A 23,087-nucleotide genomic window follows, 5' to 3' on the forward strand; every position below is an offset into this window, starting at 1 on the left:
AGTATGACGTAAAAATCCTATTTTCTTTTTCATACATCATGGGACACAGAGTCAGGCTAATATTCATTACCTGCTGGGACGTCCCAGAGCAATAGCCTTGAGGGGAGGGAGACACCCTGTAAAATCATCATCAGAACTTATACGGCAAACCACAGTACAAAAGCCGGATCCTTGGCTGCTCGAACATTCACATTACAAAATTCTGTGAACGTATGCACTGAAGATCAGCTAGCAGCCTTACAAATCTAAGCCACAGATACCTGAGCTCTCACCCTAAAAAGGGAGGAGCTTTAGGTTTCAGACTTGAATGACCAATTGACGGACTCAATTGGCAAAGGAAGCTTTGGAAGCAGGCGCCCCTTCTTGGGTCCTTTTGGTAAAGACGAACCAAAAAAAAAAAATCTAATCCTCGGATCTCCGCAGATCTAGACAAATTAACCTTAACTGCCCGGACAAGGACCAAAGAATGCAGTCTTCTCTCTTCCGCCAAACAAGGCTGAAAAAAAAGGCGGCAAAATAATGTCCTGATTTAAATGAAAGGCCAACACCACTTTTGGCAAAGGATGGAACAGGTTGTGACACGACTGTCATGGTGAAGGATTAAGTAGGGCTCCCTGCATGAAAGGGCCGCCAACTCCAAAACCCTTCGAGCCAAGGCAATAGCCATCAGGAAGGCTAGCTTGGGCGAGAGCAAGTCTAATGGAATTTCCTTAACGGGTTCAAAAGGTTGTTTCCGTAACACAGACAGCACCAAGTTCAAGTCCCAAGGACACATAGGTGACCTAATTGGGGGGAACCAAGAGAGTTGCCCCTTGCATAAAGGTTTGGATCAGTGAATGGGAGGCTAAAGGCCTTTGGAAGAATAATGATAGGGGCAAAACTTGACTCCGATTGTACGCAAAGCCAATTTGATTTCCACAGCTGACTGTAGAAAAGATAATTCTCCCAATCACATATTTCCGAGGATTTTAAAGCTTCACACCAAGCAATACAAGTCTTCCAGACCTTATGATAAATCTTCCTAGTGACAACTTTTCTAGCATTCACTAGGGTAGACACCACTGGTCCCAAGATGCCATGGTCCTTTAACACCCTGGCTTCAATAGCCATGCCGTCAAATTTAGAGACTGTAAATTGGGGAGGAATATAGGACCTCGTGACCATAGATCGGGGCGACGTGGAAGCATCCATGGCCCGTCTATTGTCAGTCTCACAATCTCCGGGAACCAGGGCCAGGCTGGTGCCACTAGAATGAACCCCCTTCTTTCCGAATCCAGTACAACAAATGTGGACAGAGAGGGATCAGAGGGAAAGTATAAATCCATGGAACTACCAGAGCATCTGCTCCAATTGGCAGAGGATATTTTGGTCGGGACACAAACTGCTGTAGCTTGTTGAACCTGGATGCCAGTAGGTCGACCACTGGCCATCCTCAACGTTGGCAAACTTCCTGGAACACCTCTGGGTGTAGGGACCATTCCCCCAGGCAGATCTGCTGGAACTGAACCTTGATTGAGCAGTCCTGAAGCTCCACCATCCGGGACCATAGGGCCAGACGTACTGCCCATAATTCTAGGACATTGATGGGCAGGGGTCTGCTCTGTCCTTGACCATTTCCCCTGAGCTGTAAGCCCGTCTAAGGTCGCTCCCCAGCCTGAGACTGACATCTGTAGTCAGTACTCTCCAAGTTACCGGGAGAAAAGGATTTTCCCTTTTGCAGGTTTGGATCCTTCAACCACCAGTTTAGGCTTAAGCATGCAGAGAAGATAAGCACATTGGATAATACAGGGCTTTTCCTCCTCTGTTCCAAGTCAACAAGATGTCTTGTAATAAAGGCATGGATTGGAACTGGGCATAGGGCACTGCCTCAAAGAAGGATACCATCCTCCCTAGAAGACTCATACCGAGCCGAATGGAGGGTTGTCTGGTGCCCTTTATCCGGTGCACCTGATCCTTCAGGGCACAGATCCTTACAGGTGGCAAGAATACTCTTGCTTGGACCGTGTTTAGGATCTGACTAAATACCTTAGACTTTGAGCTGGTCTCAAAGCTGACTTTTCTGTATTTATGATCCAGCCTAAGTTTTTCAAATACCGCACTGTGTATAAGATGCTCTGTTCTAGAGGCTGTACCGAGTGAACTCTGAGCAGGAGGTCGTCCAGATACCCGAGCACCAGGATCCCTTGGGCCCTTAAAAGACCCAGTACTGGTCCTAGGACCTTTGTGAACACCCAGGGAGCTGTAGCAAGCCCAAAGCGTAGAGCCACAAACTGAAAAGGATGTTCCTCTACTGCAAAACGTAGGAACCTCTGAGGCTGAAAGTTGGGTACATGCAAGTACACGGCCTTTATATCGATGGAGGCTAGAAAGTCTCCTCTCTGGAGTGAGGTTACTGGTCATACAGACTATCCTAAAGCACTATCAATAGATACTTAATCAGGAACCTTAGGTCCAAAATAGGCCTTGTGTCCCCGTTTGGTTTCTGAACCGTAAACAGGTTTGAGTAAAACCCTGTGCCCCTTTCGAATAAAGGAACCTCTACAATCACTCCTTGATGCACTAGATAATGTAGTACCAAAAGCAATTTTATTTTTGAAGGATCAGAGGGAACGCTGGATCTTAGAAACCTCGGAGGGGGAATTACCCTACAACCACGAGATATAAATTTAGGTGACCCACTTGTCCTGAATTGTTGTTTTACAAATGTCCGCAAAGTGCAGCAGCCTCCCCCCCACCCGATGGAGTGGGGACATCCCCTCAAAAGGAGGTCTTGGTGCTGGGTTTAGAAGAATTTTGGACCCAGGGCCTTTTCTGGCCCTGGCCTTGCAGCTTGCCCCTGGCCGTAGTGCCCTGCTGGTGGCAGAACCGCCCTGACGCTGAGACATTTGAGGAAGCAGTTCCTGGGTTTTTAAAAGAGGGACGTCTGGTGCTTTTCTTTACAGGAAGTAGAGAACTCTCCCATCCAGAAATCATTTGCATATATCTGTCCAAGTGATCACCGAATAAACGTTCTCCATGAAAAGAGAAAGCTGCCATTAACTTTTTCCAAGGAAGCTCGGCTGACCAGTTCTTAAGTCATAAAAGTCTGTGCATATGTACAGACAAGAGAGCCAGAGAGAAACCTGCTGTATTGAATCGTTTAAAGCATCAACAGCAAAACACAGCGCTCAAGGAATATCTGTCTTACTTTCAGGCAGATCATCCTCCTGGTCAGACCTATCAGGCCGTTTGATCTGATCCTTTAGAGACTGGCAACAACCAATTGCTGCAACAGCTGGCCAAATAGCTGAACTGACCAAAGAAAAGGAAGCCTTTAATAACTCCAATTTCTTGTCAACAGGGTCTTTCAAGCCCTGTGCATTCTCCATTTTTTAACAAACTTTTCATCCATGAGATATAAAAGGAAAAACCTCTTACGGGGAACGAAAGTCCTGTCAGGATGTTCCCAATCAGCATACACCGCCTGTTCCAACAGAGGGTGGAGAGGGAAAGTCTGTGCGACCTGAAAAGGCCTGAGAGATCCCAAAGAGGACAAGGGGAGCTCAGCCACCTCTGCAAGAGGCAACTTAAAGGCAGGGCGACCCATTTTGGTCAGAGTCAGGATCAAAAGCCTCCACGACTGAGAGGCAGACATCGACTGGATATCTTCTTGTCCAGATTGCTCGGAAGCAGACTCATCTGCCGGGCACTCCATTGAATCCTGAGCTTTAAGCTCTTCCCCATCCTCAACCCATTCCTGCTCCAGACTAGGAGACTCTGGGGAAGGGGATCTGTCACACTTCCTGCCACCCTGTGGGATGCAGGCAGTCATGCCAGCAATTCTGTCCTCTAACCTGGTTAGGGCTGAGGACAGTTCATCCTTAGTGATAAAGGGTGAAGCAGCAGCATTGACTATAGGCACAATACCAGATAAGCGCAGCGGCTCAGATTGCCCAGAAGCCACTTGTCCTTCAGGGGATACAACAATAGGGATACAACTAGGTTCATCAGAAACTACTGACTACATAGGTGTGCCCTTCCCTGTGGTGTTAAACCCACTCCTGTTTTTGGAAGACACTTAATAGCCACAAACAAAGAGCACTTGGGTGTAGTATTAAAACACCTCAGAGACCCTTTAATAGAGCTCACTAAGCCCCCTATGCGACAATCCTGTTGAAGCACCTTTAGCCTGCCAAGCAACACCTGGTGACTCGCGTGACCCGGGTAAGGAAAAAATTAAGCACTGCAAGTGTCTGTTCAGTGCCTGCTGCTGTGTCCCACAGCTGCCTTCTGGAAGCACCACATGCTTGGCCTACACAGCTTAAACAAGCTGGATGTGCGCGCACGCTAAAGCTGCAACTAACGATTAATTTATCTGTCGACTAATCTATCGATTATTTTTTTCGATTAGTCAACGAATATCCGATTATTTTTTTTATTTTTTAATGAATCTAGTGGGTTTTTTTGATTAGCTAATTTATCCTGTGGATAACCTTGAAAGTATTGTATTGCAGGCAGGCAAGAGTATTGTATTGCAGGCAGGCAAGAGTATTGTATTGCAGGCAGGCAAGAGTATTGTATTGCAGGCAGGCAAGAGTATTGTATTGCAGGCAGGCAAGAGTATTGTATTGCAGGCAGGCAAGAGTATTGTATTGCAGGCAGGCAAGAGTATTGTATTGCAGGCAGGCAAGAGTATTGTATTGCAGGCAGGCAAGAGTATTGTATTGCAGGCAGGCAAGAGTATTGTATTGCAGGCAGGCAAGAGTATTGTATTGCAGGCAGGCAAGAGTATTGTATTGCAGGCAGGCAAGAGTATTGTATTGCAGGCAGGCAAGAGTATTGTATTGCAGGCAGGCAAGAGTATTGTATTGCAGGCAGGCAAGAGTATTGTATTGCGGGCAGGCAAGAGTATTGTATTGCGGGCAGGCAAGAGTATTGTATGGCGGGCGGGCAGGCAAGAGTATTGTATGGCGGGCGGGCAGGCAAGAGTATTGTATGGCGGGCGGGCAGGCAAGAGTATTGTATGGCGGGCGGGCAGGCAAGAGTATTGTATGGCGGGCGGGCAGGCAGAGTATTGTATGGCGGGCGGGCAGGCAGAGTATTGTATGGCGGGCGGGCGGGCAGAGTATTGTATGGCGGGCGGGCAGGCAGAGTATTGTATGGCGGGCGGGCAGGCAGAGTATTGTATGGCGGGCGGGCAGGCAGAGTATTGTATGGCGGGCGGGCAGGCAGAGTATTGTATGGCGGGCGGGCAGGCAGAGTATTGTATGGCGGGCGGGCAGGCAGAGTATTGTATGGCGGGCGGGCAGGCAGAGTATTGTATGGCGGGCGGGCAGGCAGAGTATTGTATGGCGGGCGGGCAGGCAGAGTATTGGCGGGCGGGCAGGCAGAGTATTGTATGGCGGGCAGGCAGAGTATTGGCGGGCGGGCAGGCAGAGTATTGGCGGGCGGGCAGGCAGAGTATTGGCGGGCGGGCAGGCAGAGTATTGTATGGCGGGCGGGCAGGCAGAGTATTGTATGGCGGGCGGGCAGGCAGAGTATTGTATGGCGGGCGGGCAGGCAGAGTATTGTATGGCGGGCGGGCAGGCAGAGTATTGTATGGCGGGCGGGCAGGCAGAGTATTGTATGGCGGGCGGGCAGGCAGAGTATTGTATGGCGGGCGGGCAGGCAGAGTATTGGCGGGCGGGCAGGCAGAGTATTGGCGGGCGGGCAGGCAGAGTATTGGCGGGCGGGCAGGCAGAGTATTGGCGGGCGGGCAGGCAGAGTATTGGCGGGCGGGCAGGCAGAGTATTGGCGGGCGGGCAGGCAGAGTATTGGCGGGCGGGCAGGCAGAGTATCGCATGGGCGGGCAGGCAGAGTATCGCATGGGCGGGCAGGCAGAGTATCGCATGGGCGGGCAGGCAGAGTATCGCATGGGCGGGCAGGCAGAGTATCGCATGGGCGGGCAGGCAGAGTATCGCATGGGCGGGCAGGCAGAGTATCGCATGGGCGGGCAGGCAGAGTATCGCATGGGCGGGCAGGCAGAGTATCGCATGGGCGGGCTGGCAGAGTATCGCATGGGCGGGCTGGCAGAGTATCGCATGGGCGGGCTGGCAGAGTATCGCATGGGCGGGCTGGCAGAGTATCGCATGGGCGGGCTGGCAGAGTATCGCATGGGCGGGCTGGCAGAGTATCGCATGGGCGGGCTGGCAGAGTATCGCATGGGCGGGCTGGCAGAGTATCGCATTGGCGGGCTGGCAGAGTATCGCATTGGCGGGCTGGCAGAGTATCGCATTGGCGGGCTGGCAGAGTATCGCATTGGCGGGCTGGCAGAGTATCGCATTGGCGGGCTGGCAGAGTATCGCATTGGCGGGCTGGCAGAGTATCGCATTGGCGGGCTGGCAGAGTATCGCATTGGCGGGCTGGCAGAGTATCGCATTGGCGGGCTGGCAGAGTATCGCATTGGCGGGCTGGCAGAGTATCGCATTGGCGGGCTGGCAGAGTATCGCATTGGCGGGCTGGCAGAGTATCGCATTGGCGGGCTGGCAGAGTATCGCATTGGCGGGCTGGCAGAGTATCGCATTGGCGGGCTGGCAGAGTATCGCATTGGCGGGCTGGCAGAGTATCGCATTGGCGGGCTGGCAGAGTATCGCATTGGCGGGCTGGCAGAGTATCGCATTGGCGGGCAGAGTATTGGTAGGGTATGGAGGGATGGCTGCTTCCATCAGACCTCTCCCCTCCACTGCACAGATCAGTACAGAGGGGAGAGAGAAACCGGCGTCATGACATCTCCGTCGGATCGATCACATTGTAAACGCCTGGGTGTATAAAGCTAGGCCGAAGCCGCGGCCTCTCCTAAGGCCGAGACCGCGGAGCGATCCGCGGATCGCGGCATGTGCGCTCGGATCACGGATCGGTGACGATCCGTTGCACCCCTAGGGACAGCGGCACGGAGGGGGAGAAGAGAGGGGGACGGCGGCACGGAGGGCAGCGGTAGATACCAAGCACTGCCACCACTGTGACGCACTGCCACCACTGTGACGCATCAGCTCTAGCGCACGCATGTGCGTGGTCCCGCTGAACGGGCGTGACTGTAGTCATGTATGGCGCAAATCTTCATGCGCCCGGATAAAGGCTAGGGCACATGTGCGGTGAAGCCGCGTGCGCCATGGCCGCCAAAAAATGCTGAGCCCAGCGGCGCTCTTACGAACGCATGTGCGCTAGAGGCCAACCGATATTTGATGGTTTTTAATTAAAAAAGGCCGGTTATAACTTGCGTGACTTGCAAATGACTTCTGTAATAGAAGTCAATGCAAGTTGCCTGAATTCTTCAGTGGAGGGAGGACTTCTTTCTGGGCAGTCTGCCAAGAAAAGACCAAAGAGATGCAATGTTTACACTTATGAATGAGCTGAACTCTGTGTGTAGGAGTTCTCAGTTTAACCATTTAAAGACTAAACCTTTTCTGACACTTGTTGCTTACAAGTAAAAATCCTGTATTTTCTGCTAGAAATTCACTTAGAACCCCCAAAAAGTATATATTTTTTTTTAGCAGAGACCCTAGGGAATAAAATAGTGGTTGTTGCAATATTTTATGTCACACAGTATTTGCACAGGTCTTTCAAACGCAATTTCTTTGGAAAAAATACACTAATGATTTAAAAAACGAAAACAGTAGAGCTAGCCCATTTTTTTGGTCCAAAAGTTTTCATTACCTGTTTCAGGCATTGGTGGTAAAAACGCTGCTAGTTTTAGCTGCGCTATTCGACTGCTAGCGGGGCACTTATAACCCAAGCTAGCGGCCGAGGAAGGGTTTAAATGCGCCCGTGAAGCGCTGCTGCCAAATCGCATTGCAGGTGCTTCGGCAGTGGTGCCCATTCATTTCAATGGGCAGGAGTGGTGGAGGAGCGGTACACACCGCTCCAAAGATGCTGCTTGCAGGACTTTAACGTCCTGCCAGCACATTGCCTCAGTGTGCAAGCACTCGGGCTTTCACACAGACTGCAGGGTTGTCGCTCTGCAGGCACTTCACAGGTGCTATTTTTAGCCCAAAAGCGCCTGAAAAATGCCTCAGTGTGAAAGGTGTGTTAGATTTAATGATGAAGGGGAAAAAAAAGCCCCCCCCCCCAAAAAAACAAAAATAAAAAAATCGCCATCATATATCGGCCATCGGCTGCCGCAATTTCTAAATATCGGCATCGGCAAGAGAAAAACCCATATCGGTCGACCTCTAATGTGCGCCTTGGCAAACCAAGGCGAAATGGTGCACTATCATGCGCCATCATACAGGTAAAAAACAGTCAGCCAGACAAGCAAAAAGGTACACTTTACAAATACCCACAGCTAGCCCAGAACCCCCCCCCCCGTATGGTCACTAGAGGAAGACCAATATGGGTTTTTCTCTGGCCGATTCCGATATTTAGAAATCGTGGCGGATGATGGCAGATATTTAATGCCGATTTTTTTTTGGGCCGATATGTTAGACCGATTAATTTTTTCCCCCCTTCATCTCATAAAACCTTTCACACTGGGGCATTTTTCAGGCGCTTTTGGGCTAAAAATAGCACATGTAAAGTGCCTGCAAAACGGCTCCCCTGCAGTCTTTGTGAAAGACAGAGTGCTTTCACACTGAGGCGATGCGCTGGCAGGATGTTAAAAAAAAAGTCCCGCAAGTAGCACGTTTGGAGTGGTGTATACCGCTCCGACACTACTTCTACTCATTGAAATAAATGCAATGCGATTTGGCAGCGCGCGCTTCATGGGCGCATTTAATCTCTTCCTCGGCCGCTATCTGGGTTATAAGTGCCCGGCTAGCAGCCGAATAGCGCCGATAAAATGACAGTAAAGCGCTGCTAAAACTAGCAGCATTTTACCATCAACGCCTGCCCGCTCCAGTGTGAAAGCAGCCTTAAAGAGGAGGGCCGGTTAAAAAAAAAAAAATAAATAAAAAAAATTTTAAAAAAAAATTTAAAAGTCAGCAGCTGCAAACACTGTAGCTGCTGACTTAAAGAGGAGGGCCGGTTAAAAAATATAAAAATAAAATAAAAAAAATTAAAGAGTCAGCAGCTGCAAACACTGCAGCTGCTGACTTAATAAACACACTTACCTGTCCAGGGCGCCCACGATGTCGGCCGCCCGAGGCCGACCCGTCCCTCGGCTCTTGGGTCCCGGCGCCGCCATTCCCTCTAAGGGAAACAGGCAGCGGAGCCTTACGGCTTCACTGCCCGTTTCCTACTGCGCATGCGAGAGTCCCGCAGCTACTGCGCATGCACGAGTCCCGCAGCGCTTTCTGAATGGGACTCGCTGTGTTCTGGAACACACAGTTCCCAGAACACAGCGCGACCCATTACCCAGAAGACGCCGCGACGAAGACAGAAGACAGAAGATCTCCGCGGAGGAGGAAGAGGAAGATTAGGATAAAGTGCCTAGCAACAGGCATTTCTGGTAAGTAAAAAAAAAAAAAAATGTTTTCATTTTATTTTTTTTAGATTTTTTTGTCATTTTTAACATTTTTTGGTTTTCAGGGTGGCCCTCCAATTTAATAAGCCGACTTGCCTGTCCAGGGTGCCCGCGATGTCGGCCGCCCGAGGCCGAACCGTCCCTCGGCTCTTGGGTCCCGGCGCCGCCATTCTATGTAAGGGAAACAGGCAGTGGAGCCTTGCAGGTTCACTGCCCATTTCCTACTGCGCATGCGCGAGTCGCGCAGCGCTTTGTGAATGGGACGCGCTGTGTTCTGGGACACACAGTTCCCAGAACACAGCGCGACCCATTACCCAGAAGATGCCGCACGGAGGAGAGAAGAAAGAAGATCTCTGTGGAGGAGGAAGAGGCAGATTAGGATGATGTGCCTAGCAACAGGCATTTCTGGTAAGTAAAAAAAAATAAAATAAAAATAGTTTTTGATTTTTTTTTTTCAAATTTTTAATGTATTTTTTTTTTCAGGGTGGCCCTCCACTTTAATAAGTGATACAGCAAATTTCTTACATTTAAACATTTATTAAACAAAACAAACCTCCAATCAGTATCATTTAGATTAAAAAAAAAGCTATAAAATGCACAAAAACAGGTAATCAAAACTTTTGGACAAAAAAAATGGGCTAACTTTACTGTTTTATTATTTATTTATTTTTAAATCCGTGTTTATTTTCCCCAAAAAATTGCGTTTGAAAGACCTCTGTGCAAATGCCGTGTGACATAAGATATTGCAACAACCGCTATTTTATTCCCTAGGGTCTCTGCTAAAAAATATATATCATTTTTGGGGGTTCTAAGTGATTTTCTAGCAGAAAAAAAACAGGATTTTTACTTGTAAGCAACAAGTGTCAGAAAAGATTTAGTCTTTAAATGGTTAAACTGAGAACTCTACACACACAGAGTTCAGCTAAGGGCCGGTTCACACTGGGGGCGATGCGAGGCGACACGACTTGCCTCGCCGCGATCTGACAAGTCGCCCCCGTTCTGTACAATGGAACCGTTCTGAGAGGAGCGACTCGAGTCGCTCCGACTCAGAAAAAAGGTTCCTGTACTACTTTTGGGTGACCTCGGGGCGACTTGCATTGACTTCTATACAGAAGTCATTTGCAAGTCGCCACTGAGGTCGCGGCGAGGCAAGTCGGTGTCACCTCGCATCGCATCGCCCCCTGTGTGAACCGGCCCTTATTCATTAGTGTAAACATTGTATCTCTTTGCTCTTTTCTTGGCAGACTGCCCAGAGAGGAAACAAGTGCTTCTATGAAGACTCAGGCAACTTGCATTGACTTCTATTACAGAAGTCATTTGCAAGTCGCGCTGAAGATATAATCGGCCTTTTTTATCAGCACAATTGGCTGATGCTGATTAATTAAAAAACGCCAAATATCGGCCGATGTATCTGTCGACCTCTAATGGTCACCGCACACAAGCGTCCAGCCTTTAGTTAGCTTGACTGATTGTTACAATCACTGGGACACCCCATAATAAAATAAAGAGGTTTCACTTACCCATACAGGCGCAGGACCATTTAGAAACTAAGGGCCCAATCTTCACCCTTCACGGCTGTTTCCTGTCACATGGACCTTCAAGGACTGGGTACCCTTTCATGCTTAGGGTCCACTCCTTTGGATCTGTACAGCACTCTGCAAGAAATGCCTTAGTGCTGTAGAGGCCAGGATTTCCACTCCACAGGGTCCAGTGCCAGAGGCCAAATTACAGGCAAAGCCTTGCAGGATCTTAAATAATCTTTGCGAGGCACGGGTGCCATTTATCTAAGCATAAAAGCCTGTGTCAAATAGATCCGATCAGTCAAAATCTTTATTGATTTTGGAACCATTTGTGGGACTACAGACCTGGAGCTCAGAGAGCTCAAACAAACCGTGCCATCCACCTTGCAGACACTGGTAAAAAACTAAAGTACCTGTATGGGAGGGGTTATATAGGGGATCACTTCCTGTCACTTCCTGTCTGAAAACCTTTGGTCTACCAGTGTCCATTCACTCAAGTATAACCCAGCAGGTAATAAATATTAGCCCGACTCTGTGCCCCATGATGTATGAAAAAGAAATATACCTTTGATTACCTTATTTTTACAAAAATGGTAAAGCAGGGCCAGGAATCAACAAATTGGTCTAAAACTTCTGACACTTATGTGCCCCAGAAATGCCCCCCAACCTGGCACAATCAGACCGTGCTCGCAAATAAACATTTTTGTTTTCCTCTGCAACAGTACAAACTCTGCTAATCACCATCTGTAAGTAAACTGGCCACAGAAAATAAGACTTTAAGGCTCGTTTCACACTTGTGAGACCCAAAAGCTGCAGGGTGTGTGAAATGCCATGAATCTTTATGACAGCTGTCCCAATTGACATTACTGAAGTCGCTGCGACTTCAGAAAAGGTTCCTGCACTACTTTGACACAACTTCAATGCCAGAGAGTGTAAAAGTCTTATCAAAGTCAGACTCCAAAGTTGCACTGAAAATCGCCAAACTTTGAAGTCAGCTAGTGTGAAAGATGCCTTAAAGAGGATGTAAACCGGATCCATGAAAGTAGAGCCGGCCACATATCTGCAGTGTTTTATCGCTCTTCAAAGCGCTAAGTCCCATGGCTTTCTCCTGTTCAGGTCTTCTGTTATCAGCATGATAACTTCTGACAAGTTCTCCAACACCTGATAACCAGCCTGAACTTTGTGTCAAGGAGGGTGCTATAAATAGATTAGCAGAAAGATGCTCTGAAAGTCTGATTATCTGGAGAGGGGTGGGGATGTGCCTTTCCACCAATCAGCCATTGCCCAGTGTAATTCAACACTACACTTCTACTGCTGAATGAGGAAGTGAAAATTCTAACACCATCTGGACTTTCTAAACAGTACATCAAGCTGAAGACAGTAGACATACATGTAGAACTTATGTAGGAAGATTTGTTTTATCTCTGTGTATCATCTGAGGCTGTTCACTTCATTGGGTACATCTGAGGGTTTACATCCACTTTAAGGAAATCTTTTCGGTGGAGAAAAGGAAAATTATGTGCAACTATATACATGCAAAAGTCAAAACAAACTTGTGTGTGCATTCCTCCTAAGCTATTTTAACCTAACAGGTCTAACAAACGAACCAAACCTCCCAAAAACACTCCGATTCCAAAAACAGAGCTTCTACGTGCTATGAGAAATGGAGATAGCTACAATGTAGGGAAAGAAAATAACAGATATCCATATATGGTACATTTTGGTTACTGACCAGACCAATCAAATCACATACCAGCAAATAGTCTATATTCAGACGTCAATATGAAACCACTTAATGTTACCTCATAATTTGATATTTCTGATATGTCTCTGTGGTACCATGTACTTATATTAAAAGTTCTCCTGTTCTCTTTGCATTGCTTTATTTGTGTAAAGTCCCTGCTAATCCCCCTGCTTTCCTCTTCCAAACGGACTATGACAGGTACGGAAGCACATCTTAGTATGGGCAGTTTTCTTCTTTGCAGTCTACTTGGGAGCACATCCTGCTTACACTCCAGTGGTCAGATTTCTTTTGACACATCACCCAGCACAGCCAATCACTGGGAAGGGTCAGTGTGCTGCTGTTTCTCTGCCTCCTGCTAAATGCCCCTGCTCAGCTCCGTGCATTTCTGCATGCATTATACACAGGACTGTTTTAGTCCTTCAATCTTTTCTGGTTTTATCCACTGATCAACTTGGATACAACCAGCCTGTCGGATTTTTTTCATGCGATTACTGCCAGCAGCTATAACTTCTAGGCGTAATCGTCATGTTCTGCTGGCTCCCTTAAAGCAGTAGCAAACTCTGAAACAATTCTCCAGCAATCATAAAACCACCATGTATAACGCTTCTAAACACACCGGAATGCTAATTAGCCTCATGGCCTCCCATCAATTCCATTCTCTGTTGCACTTCTGCTCTTTCTACACGGTCATAGCCAGAAACCCGCAGTAAACTTTAACAAAGCCTTTTTTGTTTGTTACTATGGCAACATTGCCCCATATAACCAATAAGAATACTACTCACTCCCTATGCTGATCATGCATGTTATTGTCCACCCCCCGTGATATAGCTAGTTATATGGGGTGTTTCAGGAAATCCTCAATAGATCAGCAATCTTGCGATATTGCAATGCAATGCTGCGAGTACTGATGACAGAGACAGCAACAGGATGTATTGACTGATGACACATTGAGCGTGCCGTGCATGGGAAACAAAATGCACATGCGCCAGTGACATTACACTAAATATTGGGCTATTTCTACTAAAGGGGTGCAGGTTGGGACATTACAAAAGACAGCGACATGTAGGTTATATCACAGCACTTATGAGAAAAAGTACTGATTGAGCGTATACTACCACGTTAAAGCAATAATGCTAATCTAACGGAAAAAAAAAATTCTATTAGTTTTTTTACTCCTAAAACAGCATTTCACTTAAAATCAAATTGGAGGCGATTTAACATGATTCAGCAGTGACTTGCTTGATGGAAGATTGGTAAACAAGATAAACACCACATGTTTTTTGAGATTATCTTTATAGTGCACTGGTAAGGAATGCATAGACCAGAGAAAATAAAGTAACGCCCTCACTCATTTATCTAGAAATGTCTGAAAGAATTCCTGCCCTCATCTACAGATTATAATGGGACATGCAAAGCCGAATCATTTAGCTCATAACCGCAACTGAGGATTCATGCTAAAAATAAAAAATGGCAAATCCATAAACTTAATTTTTTTTTTTTTAAATAGTTAAAATATAAGGCTCCAGTATTTGTGGTAATTCAGCTTTCTAAGGGTTACATTTAAAGTGTTAACAAATCCACATGCCTATGGCGCATACCAGGTTTACTACTTTAGTATGTAGTAAAAAAAAAAAAAAAAAAAAAAAAAAATATTGTAACCACTAAAACTACAGACCTCCCACATTTCCTACACCCCTTCACATGCTGAAGGGTCACCTCCTGCTACTTCTGGTTAACGCAATGCTCTCTCCATACTAACTTAATTACTCTGAAGTTTATTTCTGACCTGAGATTTCAACCCTCTGGGAATGGCTTTCTTGTTTTACCCGGTTACCTTTAGTTTGTCCTGCTGTTCTGTATTTGTATAGTATACATCATAGGTTGTTGTAAATTTACATTGATACCTTAATAAAAACAACATGGAATAAAAAAAAAATTGTAACCACTTAATTTTTCTTTTAGGCCCCATTCACATCCTTGTGTAGCAGGAACAAGCGACTTCCCCACTATGCAATTGTGGAGCGACTGGCACACAATTTTTGCGTATCTTACAAGGATAGCCCAATTCACTTGAATAGGCTGCCCTATGCTTCTTCATCGCCTGTAAATATACTTTTTCGGGCGACAAGCTTTATGCAATTTTGAAAGATGCGATTTGCTGTGTGACAATCGGGGCAGAATTTCATCAGGTTTGGGTGTCATTAAGGGATAATAGCATCCAAATCCACATTGGCCTTGTGCAGTGATCCAAATTGCCAAGGGTGAATGGGGTCTTAATGCTCCATCAGTTTAAAAAAAAAAAAAACACGGGTCAGGTGGTCTAGCACTCTCCATAAAGATTCTGGCAACATACTAACAGCAAAACTCCAATGGCCATTTGAACAAAAAAGGGGTCAAAAATAAATTACCATTCTGGATTATTATTTGGGACCTGGAAAAGCGACCATGGATGGCAGTCATGTGAAGAGGAGTCTTCCCATCTTTACTCTACAAAAAAAATTGAATTCTGGTAAGAAAGGCTTCATATCACAAATTATAATTTTTAACCATTATAAAGATATCAATACTGTATATATGCAACACTTTCTGCATTTCGGTGCATTACTGGAAACCATTGGACCATGTACAAAGAATTATCACAGACTGCACTGCCCATAGGATCAATATAGATGGCTGTTTGTGCAAAGGGCTAAACATATTGGTTAGCAATGCAGTTTTTTTCAAAATCCATCAACACTTCACATTTTCCCACGACGACTGATTAACTTGTATGGTTAAATAAGCAAAATTAATATCGTAATAAGCTGCATATCAAAAATGGTCTGTTGCCAGAGGCGGTTGTCTGAGCTCGGTGAGAGCAGGGAGAGAGCTACTGCAAATTGGCACAGCAGTCGATCAATGACTCCGGTAAGTATTTATGGGGGGTGGAGGGTGGATACAACCACTGGGATATTTGACGTAATACAGAGAATGTGCTAAGGTAAAAAAGACTTTACTTTAGAGCAATTTTAAATTTTATTTGAAATTTCAAGCTGGGGCAACCTTCAGCCTCTATATATTGGTCCCCAAAGGGAAGATAAGCAAAGCCAAGACTTTTACAACATTGATATTTTCATATAACTTCGGCTGTCTATATCTGTATCTACTCTGACTTGTTGTTTTCACTGAAGGCAACCTCAGCTTTTGGATATTTTCATCATAACTTCAGTTGTATGACAAGTTTACCCCAGCCTTAAAAATGATGTCTTCTGAAAAGTGAGGGGGGGGGGGGGGGGGGGGGGGGGTAAAAAAAAAAAGAAAAAAAAAAGGATCACACTACGGAGTATGTACAGAAAATTTTCTTTCTAATACTTTTTAAAATAATTCTCATTGATTAAACTTACTGTAATTGACAGCTGCATCACAAACTACACACTGCTTAAAGAGGGATTCCACCAAAAAAAAAAAAAAAAAAAAAAAAATTCAAAAGCCAGCAGCTATAAATACTACAGCTGCTGACTTAATAAATGGACACTCACCTGTCCCGGGTTCCAGCGATGCCAGCAGCCGAGGCCGATCGATCGGCTCTCGGCTGCTGCAGTCACCATTCTAGGTGAGGGAATCAGGAAGTGAAGCGAATCGGCTTCACTTCCCGGTTCACTATTGCGCATGCGCGAGCCGGGCAATAGGAAATCTCTGCGCTGTCACTGGGACCCGTGTGTCTGCCCAGGAGACAGCGCGGCAGGGCAGGAAATGGCGTAGACTCCCACGGGAGTCTATGCCCGGAAGTGGGTGAAAATACCTGTCTTTGACAGGTATCTCCACCCCCTCCCCCCTGAAAGGTGTCAATTGTGACACCGGAGGGGGGGAGGGATCCGATCAGAGGAGGTTCCACTTTAGGGTGGAATCCCGCTTTAATATCTATAAAAGTATTAAAACAGAAAACAGAAATATGATTTTACTCCTCAGATGCACAGCAGCCTTTGTCATGTCAAGCAAAATGATCAACTCCCAAGTATTTTCAGAATATCAAGTGTGCTTGTTCAACCATAATAAATGTGCGGTATTGTTTAACACACTTCACAAATGCATTTTCCAAGTCATTCATCCATGCACTGGCATCACGAAAGCAGGTCAGCTTTGACTTAATTTTTTATTTTTTTTTCTAAAATGCACTTAGGATTGAACCCTACAAGAAACTGCATCTCAGACTTGATGTAGTAAACTCAGTGCTGGAGCAGATATCACTCACAAAGGATTCAGAGACATAATTGATGCTTATGGGAAAAAAAACAAAAAAAAACACAAAGTAGCACATCCATTATGGTACATCAGCTGCAAACACAATTTGCAGACAATGACAATATAAAGACAGCAATAAAGGAGGCACTAAATATCTTCTGACATTATATAACAGATCCATATGTCTTAACAATGAGGCCTTTACTTGTAACTACAAATGGTATTGTACAGTAACTTGCAATACAAGCAATCTTTTGCTAGGTCACTGCTGAAAGATGAAACTGAGTGACTGGTATGGGTTATAGAAGTAAATTCACTGGGTGAGAAATTTTGGATTTTAAGGCCTCATGCACATTGGACATTTTTACAGCCGCTTCTAGGGGCGCCTGCCTTTTTTTTTTTCGCTGCAGCACAAGCCAGTCAGTGGGTGCCGGCCATTGATTGGTCGCTGGGACCCGCTGATCAGCTGCGATAATTAAATGTAAAAACGCACGGCTCGCTTCTGACAGGTGAAATGTGCCTTTTTTCGTCCCTGCAAAGCAGGGAGTAAAAATTGACACATTGCTTAGTGAAAAAAGTACACAACACACAAATAAACACATTAAGCATACATTTAGCCCCTTGATCGCCATAGAGGTTAATCCCTTCCCAGCCAACATCATTAGTACAGTGCCAGTGCATATTATCAGTACTCATCAGATATCACTGGTGATGTCAGTCAGTTCCCAACCAGGGTCAGTTAGTGTCAAACTGCCCACCGCAATCCCGCTATAAGTTGATGATCACCATTAAAAAAAAAAAATTCCCCTGTATATTTATCATTGTTTGGCGCATTGTGTGAAAATTGTGTGAAAGTTAAAGCGTCTCCAACCTTATATACTTAATGGGATTTTTTTTCCATGTAGCAGAATACATTTTGGCCAAAATTTACAAAGAAATTTTATTTACTTTTTTATTGGATGTTTTATAGCAGAAAGTAAAACATTTTTTTTTTTTTTTTTTTACTTTTTTGTGTACATCTCTAAAATAAAAAAACCCAGTGGTGATCAAATACCACCAAAAGAAAGCTTTGTGGGAAAAAAAAACTAATTTTGTTTGGGTACAGTCTTGCATGACTGCACAATTACCAGTTCAAGTAGCACAGTGCTTAATCACAAAAAATGGCCTGGTCATTAAGGGGGTAGAATCTACCAAAGCTGAAGTGGTAAAGAATTATTCTCAGTTCAGTTGGGACACTCTAAAGCATTGATATGCAATTAGCGGACCTCCAGCTGTTGGTAAACTACAAGTCTCATCATGCCTCTGCCATGCTTGTGGCTCTAAGAGTCTTGCTATGCCTCATGGGTAGTTCTGCAACAGCTGGAGGTCCGCTAATCGCATATCCCTGCTCTAAAGTAGTTTAAATGTGCCCGTGTTCGGCAAATTGAAAAGACATCCCGTGAGGGCGTGCCCCAATGACTGCCACTTCCCACTTTAAGAGCTGGGCACTATCTGCCATGGGCCAGAGTGTGAAAGAGTGAGAAGTATAATCAAACTTAGACGAGTTTTTAACACAGATTTTCTCCTGTCAGAAGAAACAGTGTTCACAACATAACCAGTAAGCACAAGGCCTAAAATTTGCCACCGAGCAATCACACAAAAGGATGATAGCAATTTTTTGCCATTTAAAATTACACATAGGAAAAATGATCTTCACCATTGGGTAAATGATGTGTTATCTGGTGTTTAGGATTCCCCATACACATATGGATAAACTAAAAAGGCAACTTCATGCCTATAACCGCATGTACATGTCCTCCATCCAAAAGGGAGCTTGAGCCCCTTGAACCTTGGATGGAGGACATTCCCTTGTGGTTATACGTGGAAACTGCCTTTTTGGTTTATTCATATGTGTGACTTTCAATATAAGGATACAGTTCACTTAAAGACTTCATGAGCTATTGTACAACTTACCAAGTGTAGATGTTGAGGAAGTGAGTGATTAGTTATACATGTTGATCCTTAAACAGCAGATAGGAAATCACGTACCCGATATTGAAGATCATTGTTTCTATATGTAATTTTGTTTGCTCATTTAAAATACAGGGGGGGGGGGGGGGGGGGGGGTTGTAGGTATTTTATCCTTTGTGTGATTCCTAAGTGGAAAAGTTTAAAGTCCCAATTTCTCACCTTTACGACCCTTCCTTTCCTTCTAGGAGATTAAGGGTGATTTTTACCTCTTTGGTTCTTTAAAGGATGGTGCCCACTGAGAAATACAGCATTTCCACTTAATTCTCTAAAGACTGCTATGGGTTACTGAACATCAGTACAAATCTTTTCCAGCCTAGTTTTTATGGAAATAGATGGGAAATCAATGCATCCATTGTAAGGTACCTTTGTATAGTGTAATAATTTTAAAGCGACACAATTTGTTTAAAAAAATAAAATATGAGTAATGTACCTAGGCAGCCCATACATTTATTTAATTAAAATGGCGGGGCAGGGAGGGGGCGGAGGGCAGAACCGAAATATCCAGGGGGACACGAACAGGTCACAGCTAGATCTCTTGGGGTGGCTTGTGTGTTCTCCCTTGATCCCTCTGGAACAAAATCAGATATTGATACTCTGCCGACCCCTGCTAAATCTTATTATCCTATGGCAAACAAAGAATTTATTGTCACTCATTTGCTCTGATCAATGGTTTATAACAAGCCTTCAGGGGATTAGGTATCCTCGATATGTGTTATATATTTGCAGGTAAAATTAACACTCGGTTCTCTTCTTAAATTTTGTTTTTGATAAACCCTACTGAAGCGCCATGTTGGCTCCCGGTTGGGGATACTTATTACATTGTTTTGTTAGATTGATGAAAAATTTTCAATAAAAATATTGAAGAAAAAAATAAAATATATCTCCATCTCTATTTTTTTAGGCATGTATTCTCAACTCAAAAACGTCCTCTCAGCTGCCTTTAAATTCCTTTTTTGGGTTGTGCGATCTGATCTCTTGTCAGAGGGTGGTTAAGTTTGTGCTCCATGGTCCCACTGTATGTAGGAACTTAGCCACCCTTGCTTTCTCGCTCTAGGACTAGGGACTACAGGATTTGAAGAGTGCATAGAGCAGCGCACAAGACCACAACTAATGGGCGTTGCTCATTTTCAACAAACAGAAGTGAGGGGGAATGAAGAGGTTTCAGAGCTCACAGAAAATAATACAAGGCGGCAGAAAAGCACAGAAAAAAAAAAAAAGAATTAAAAATACATTATAGGGCCATTGAGTGGTAGATTTGCATGATTTATATTTGGAGAATAAGGACTTTCCCTTTCATTGTAAAGTCTGTGCAACAGAGCCAACAAGAAGGAAGACTCCTGTCTAGCAGGGTGAATTTTAATACTTCCTCACAGCAATGAAGCAATTAACAGTATAAAAGGGAACCAGTCAGGGTTTTTTTTTTTTTACACCCCAGAACAGTTTTCTTCGATTTACCTTACCTTAATATTTACATCTGCACCATTACAGACCAAAAGCTCCAGACACAGCGCTCCATGTGTTGAAGCAGCAGCAAAGTGGAGAGGAGAAAAACCCCGTTCATTCACTTGGTTCACATTAGCGCCACAATCTAGGAGTTCATTCACAACCACATCTTGACCATTATAGCAGGCAACATGAAGAGGTGTGTTTCCATAAGCATTCGATTCATTCATCTGAAGAGGAAAAACAGGAGAAAAAAAGTTTCATGTGCACCAAAGTCCAATATTGTCTTTAAAAGACTATGTTCAGCAATAATTATTTTATTAAACCAGACCTGCTATACACCATATACAAATCTGCTAGAAATACATTAGATTATAAATGGAAGGCAACATTCACCCATACACGTCTATGAGAAAAATTGCCATAAAGTTCTACTGTATTCTTTCTAATCAAGTACAATCCCAGGTAGTAAGGTGTACCCGTAATGTGAAGTTACTCCCTCCCTCCTTTGCCCGCAGTTTTCTGGGACACATCACCAGTACCAGAAGACTGGGGACCCTTCGCAATATGCAGTATGGCTTGCACATGCACAGTGGGAAGTCAGCTATGAAGCCAGGTTTCCTTTAAGATGCTGCCACCTGGACCCGAGGCAGATGGAGGAATTGGCTCGGGGGAGCACAGTGCTGGATCCCTAGACAGGCAAGTGTCCTTATATTAAAAGTCAGCAGCTACAGTATTCATAGCTGCTGACATACTATTTTACTGAAAGACTGGAGCTCCTCTTTAATGTATGACAGGTGAATAGATCAGTTTTGAACTTTTCTAGCCAACTTATCCTTTTATGGTTTGGCACAAGTCTCCTCTGCATAACCAATATGTACTCTTCAGAACGCAGCTTCAAGGCTAAAGAAAGGGCAGTTCTGAGTGCTCCAATAGCCTTGGGAACCCATTAAAGCAATGGAGTACTGCCACACCAATTGCTGCAACAGCCATGGAGATTTTGACACAGGAGGAACAAATGATTACTGGATGTAGTGTTTTCATTTTCTTTATAAAAAAAAAAAACAGGCTCAAAATGTTTTTGAACACTCTTCATTCGTAATAATGTTTATATTAATTCTAATACAAAAACATATTTCAGAAAAATAATATTTTCTTCTCTCTAACGAAAAGGCATGAAAACACTTCTTGCCTTCCACTTACATCAACTCCTAAATCCAAAAGATACTTTACAACACTGATCATCCCACTTGAGGCTGCGGCATGGAGTGGTGTGTACGATTTCTTGTCTTTGCACATTACTTCTGCTCCATGAGTCACAAGCAATTTAACAACTTCAATATGACCTGACAAATAAAGCAAATGGGTTTAGTTTTTTTTCTGCTGTGCTAGAAAACCACAGAACATCCAAAATCTTAAGACACTGCAATCAGCATAAAAATACTACAGAACAGATAGACTTACCCATGTATGCTGCCCAGTGTATCGCTCGCCTGTCTTTCTTATCAAATGCATTGATGTTGGCACCTCGTGATAAAAGTAAACTGACCATCTAACATAAAAAGACAACATTTTAAATAGGTTTAAAATTTATCAATGAACTAGAACCCTTAAGGTACTTCAGGCCAATATCCTTTCCCCTACTGATTGGAGAAAGAAGAAAAATTTCCCACTCATATTCCTGTGGGACTGCCACTTCCTGGCTCCCCCCCCCCCCCCCCCCCCGGGGAAAAATATTTTTCCAAGTCCTGTAATCGAGGTTCCATGAAACCAGAGGGTCAGTGTGGAGATACAGGACTCAAGTCCATTAGGTCACTCTGGCCTAGGAGTGTTCAAGGAGCAACCCCCACTAAATCAGCGTACCAAGCCCTCCTGAGACAGTACAATAATGCATGATTTTAGAGCTGGGTGATTTTCTTTAAAAAAATAAAATAAATATAAATATATAAATATAAATATATATTATATTCATTAGGGCTGGGAAAAAAAAATCTATTTAAATCTTGAATCGAGTTGAGGGGTCAAATTGATTCAAAATTTAAGCAAATAGTTTTTTTGTTTTTTTTCACCACCGCACCAGTCCTGAGGGCAGCCTAGTTCGTGAGGCCAGACTAGGCAGAAGCCGCGGCCTTGCCTAAAAACTCCTGCCTGCAGCTCCCCAGGACCGGTGCTGACACCGCACCAGTCCCGAGGAGCTGCGGCCTAGTCCGAGAGACGAGAGTGTCCAACAAAAAAAAAAAAAAAACACTCGATTCGAATCGTGAATAGCTTTTTTTTTTAAAGAAAATCACCCAGCTCTCTCTCTGTATATACACACACATTATATATATATACACACACACACATACACACATACACACATATATATATATACACATACATACACACACAAATACACACTTACATACATACAATCCATTCTCCAGATTTCAAATCATCAACCTTAGCTCTGCAACACCAGGAACAGAGGCCTCTGGTGCCTGGAACTTCATGTTCCAGGGAGAAAGATCCTCTGCCAAATATCTGGAGTAGGACTGTACATAGGGAATGTGCCTTGACCTAGATACAACGTATGAAAGAAATGCAGAAATGTATCAAAGGAAAATCTGCACACACTGCTTCCTGAACAAAGATTCAGGTAAACAGATTGACACATGTGCATTTTCAGCAAGTCCAGTACTGGGAGCTTTGTGAACCCTCGGAGCTGTGGCCAGTGCAAAGAGCAGAGTCACAA

At 44.6% G+C, this 23,087-nt stretch overlaps 1 protein-coding gene across 2 annotated transcripts in view; it reads right to left on the minus strand.

The window, feature by feature from the left end:
* The window catches only part of ANKRD28 (ankyrin repeat domain 28), a 223,647-nt gene that overhangs the window by 61,879 nt on the left and 138,681 nt on the right, over positions 1-23,087 (minus strand). For both annotated transcript variants that reach the window (XM_077491375.1, XM_077491374.1), the window contains exons 6-9: positions 21,818-21,905; positions 21,557-21,699; positions 20,371-20,583; positions 15,088-15,166 (exon numbers count right to left, since the gene is read on the minus strand). In XM_077491375.1, coding sequence (XP_077347501.1) covers positions 15,088-15,166; positions 20,371-20,583; positions 21,557-21,699; positions 21,818-21,905 — 523 coding nt within the window. The remainder of the gene's footprint in view (positions 1-15,087; positions 15,167-20,370; positions 20,584-21,556; positions 21,700-21,817; positions 21,906-23,087) is intronic.

The sequence above is a fragment of the Lithobates pipiens genome, unplaced genomic scaffold (genome assembly GCF_037356315.1).
Source record: "Lithobates pipiens isolate NorthernLeopardFrog02 unplaced genomic scaffold, aLitPip1_a1.2 Scaffold_19, whole genome shotgun sequence".
Lineage (NCBI taxonomy): Eukaryota > Metazoa > Chordata > Amphibia > Anura > Ranidae > Lithobates > Lithobates pipiens.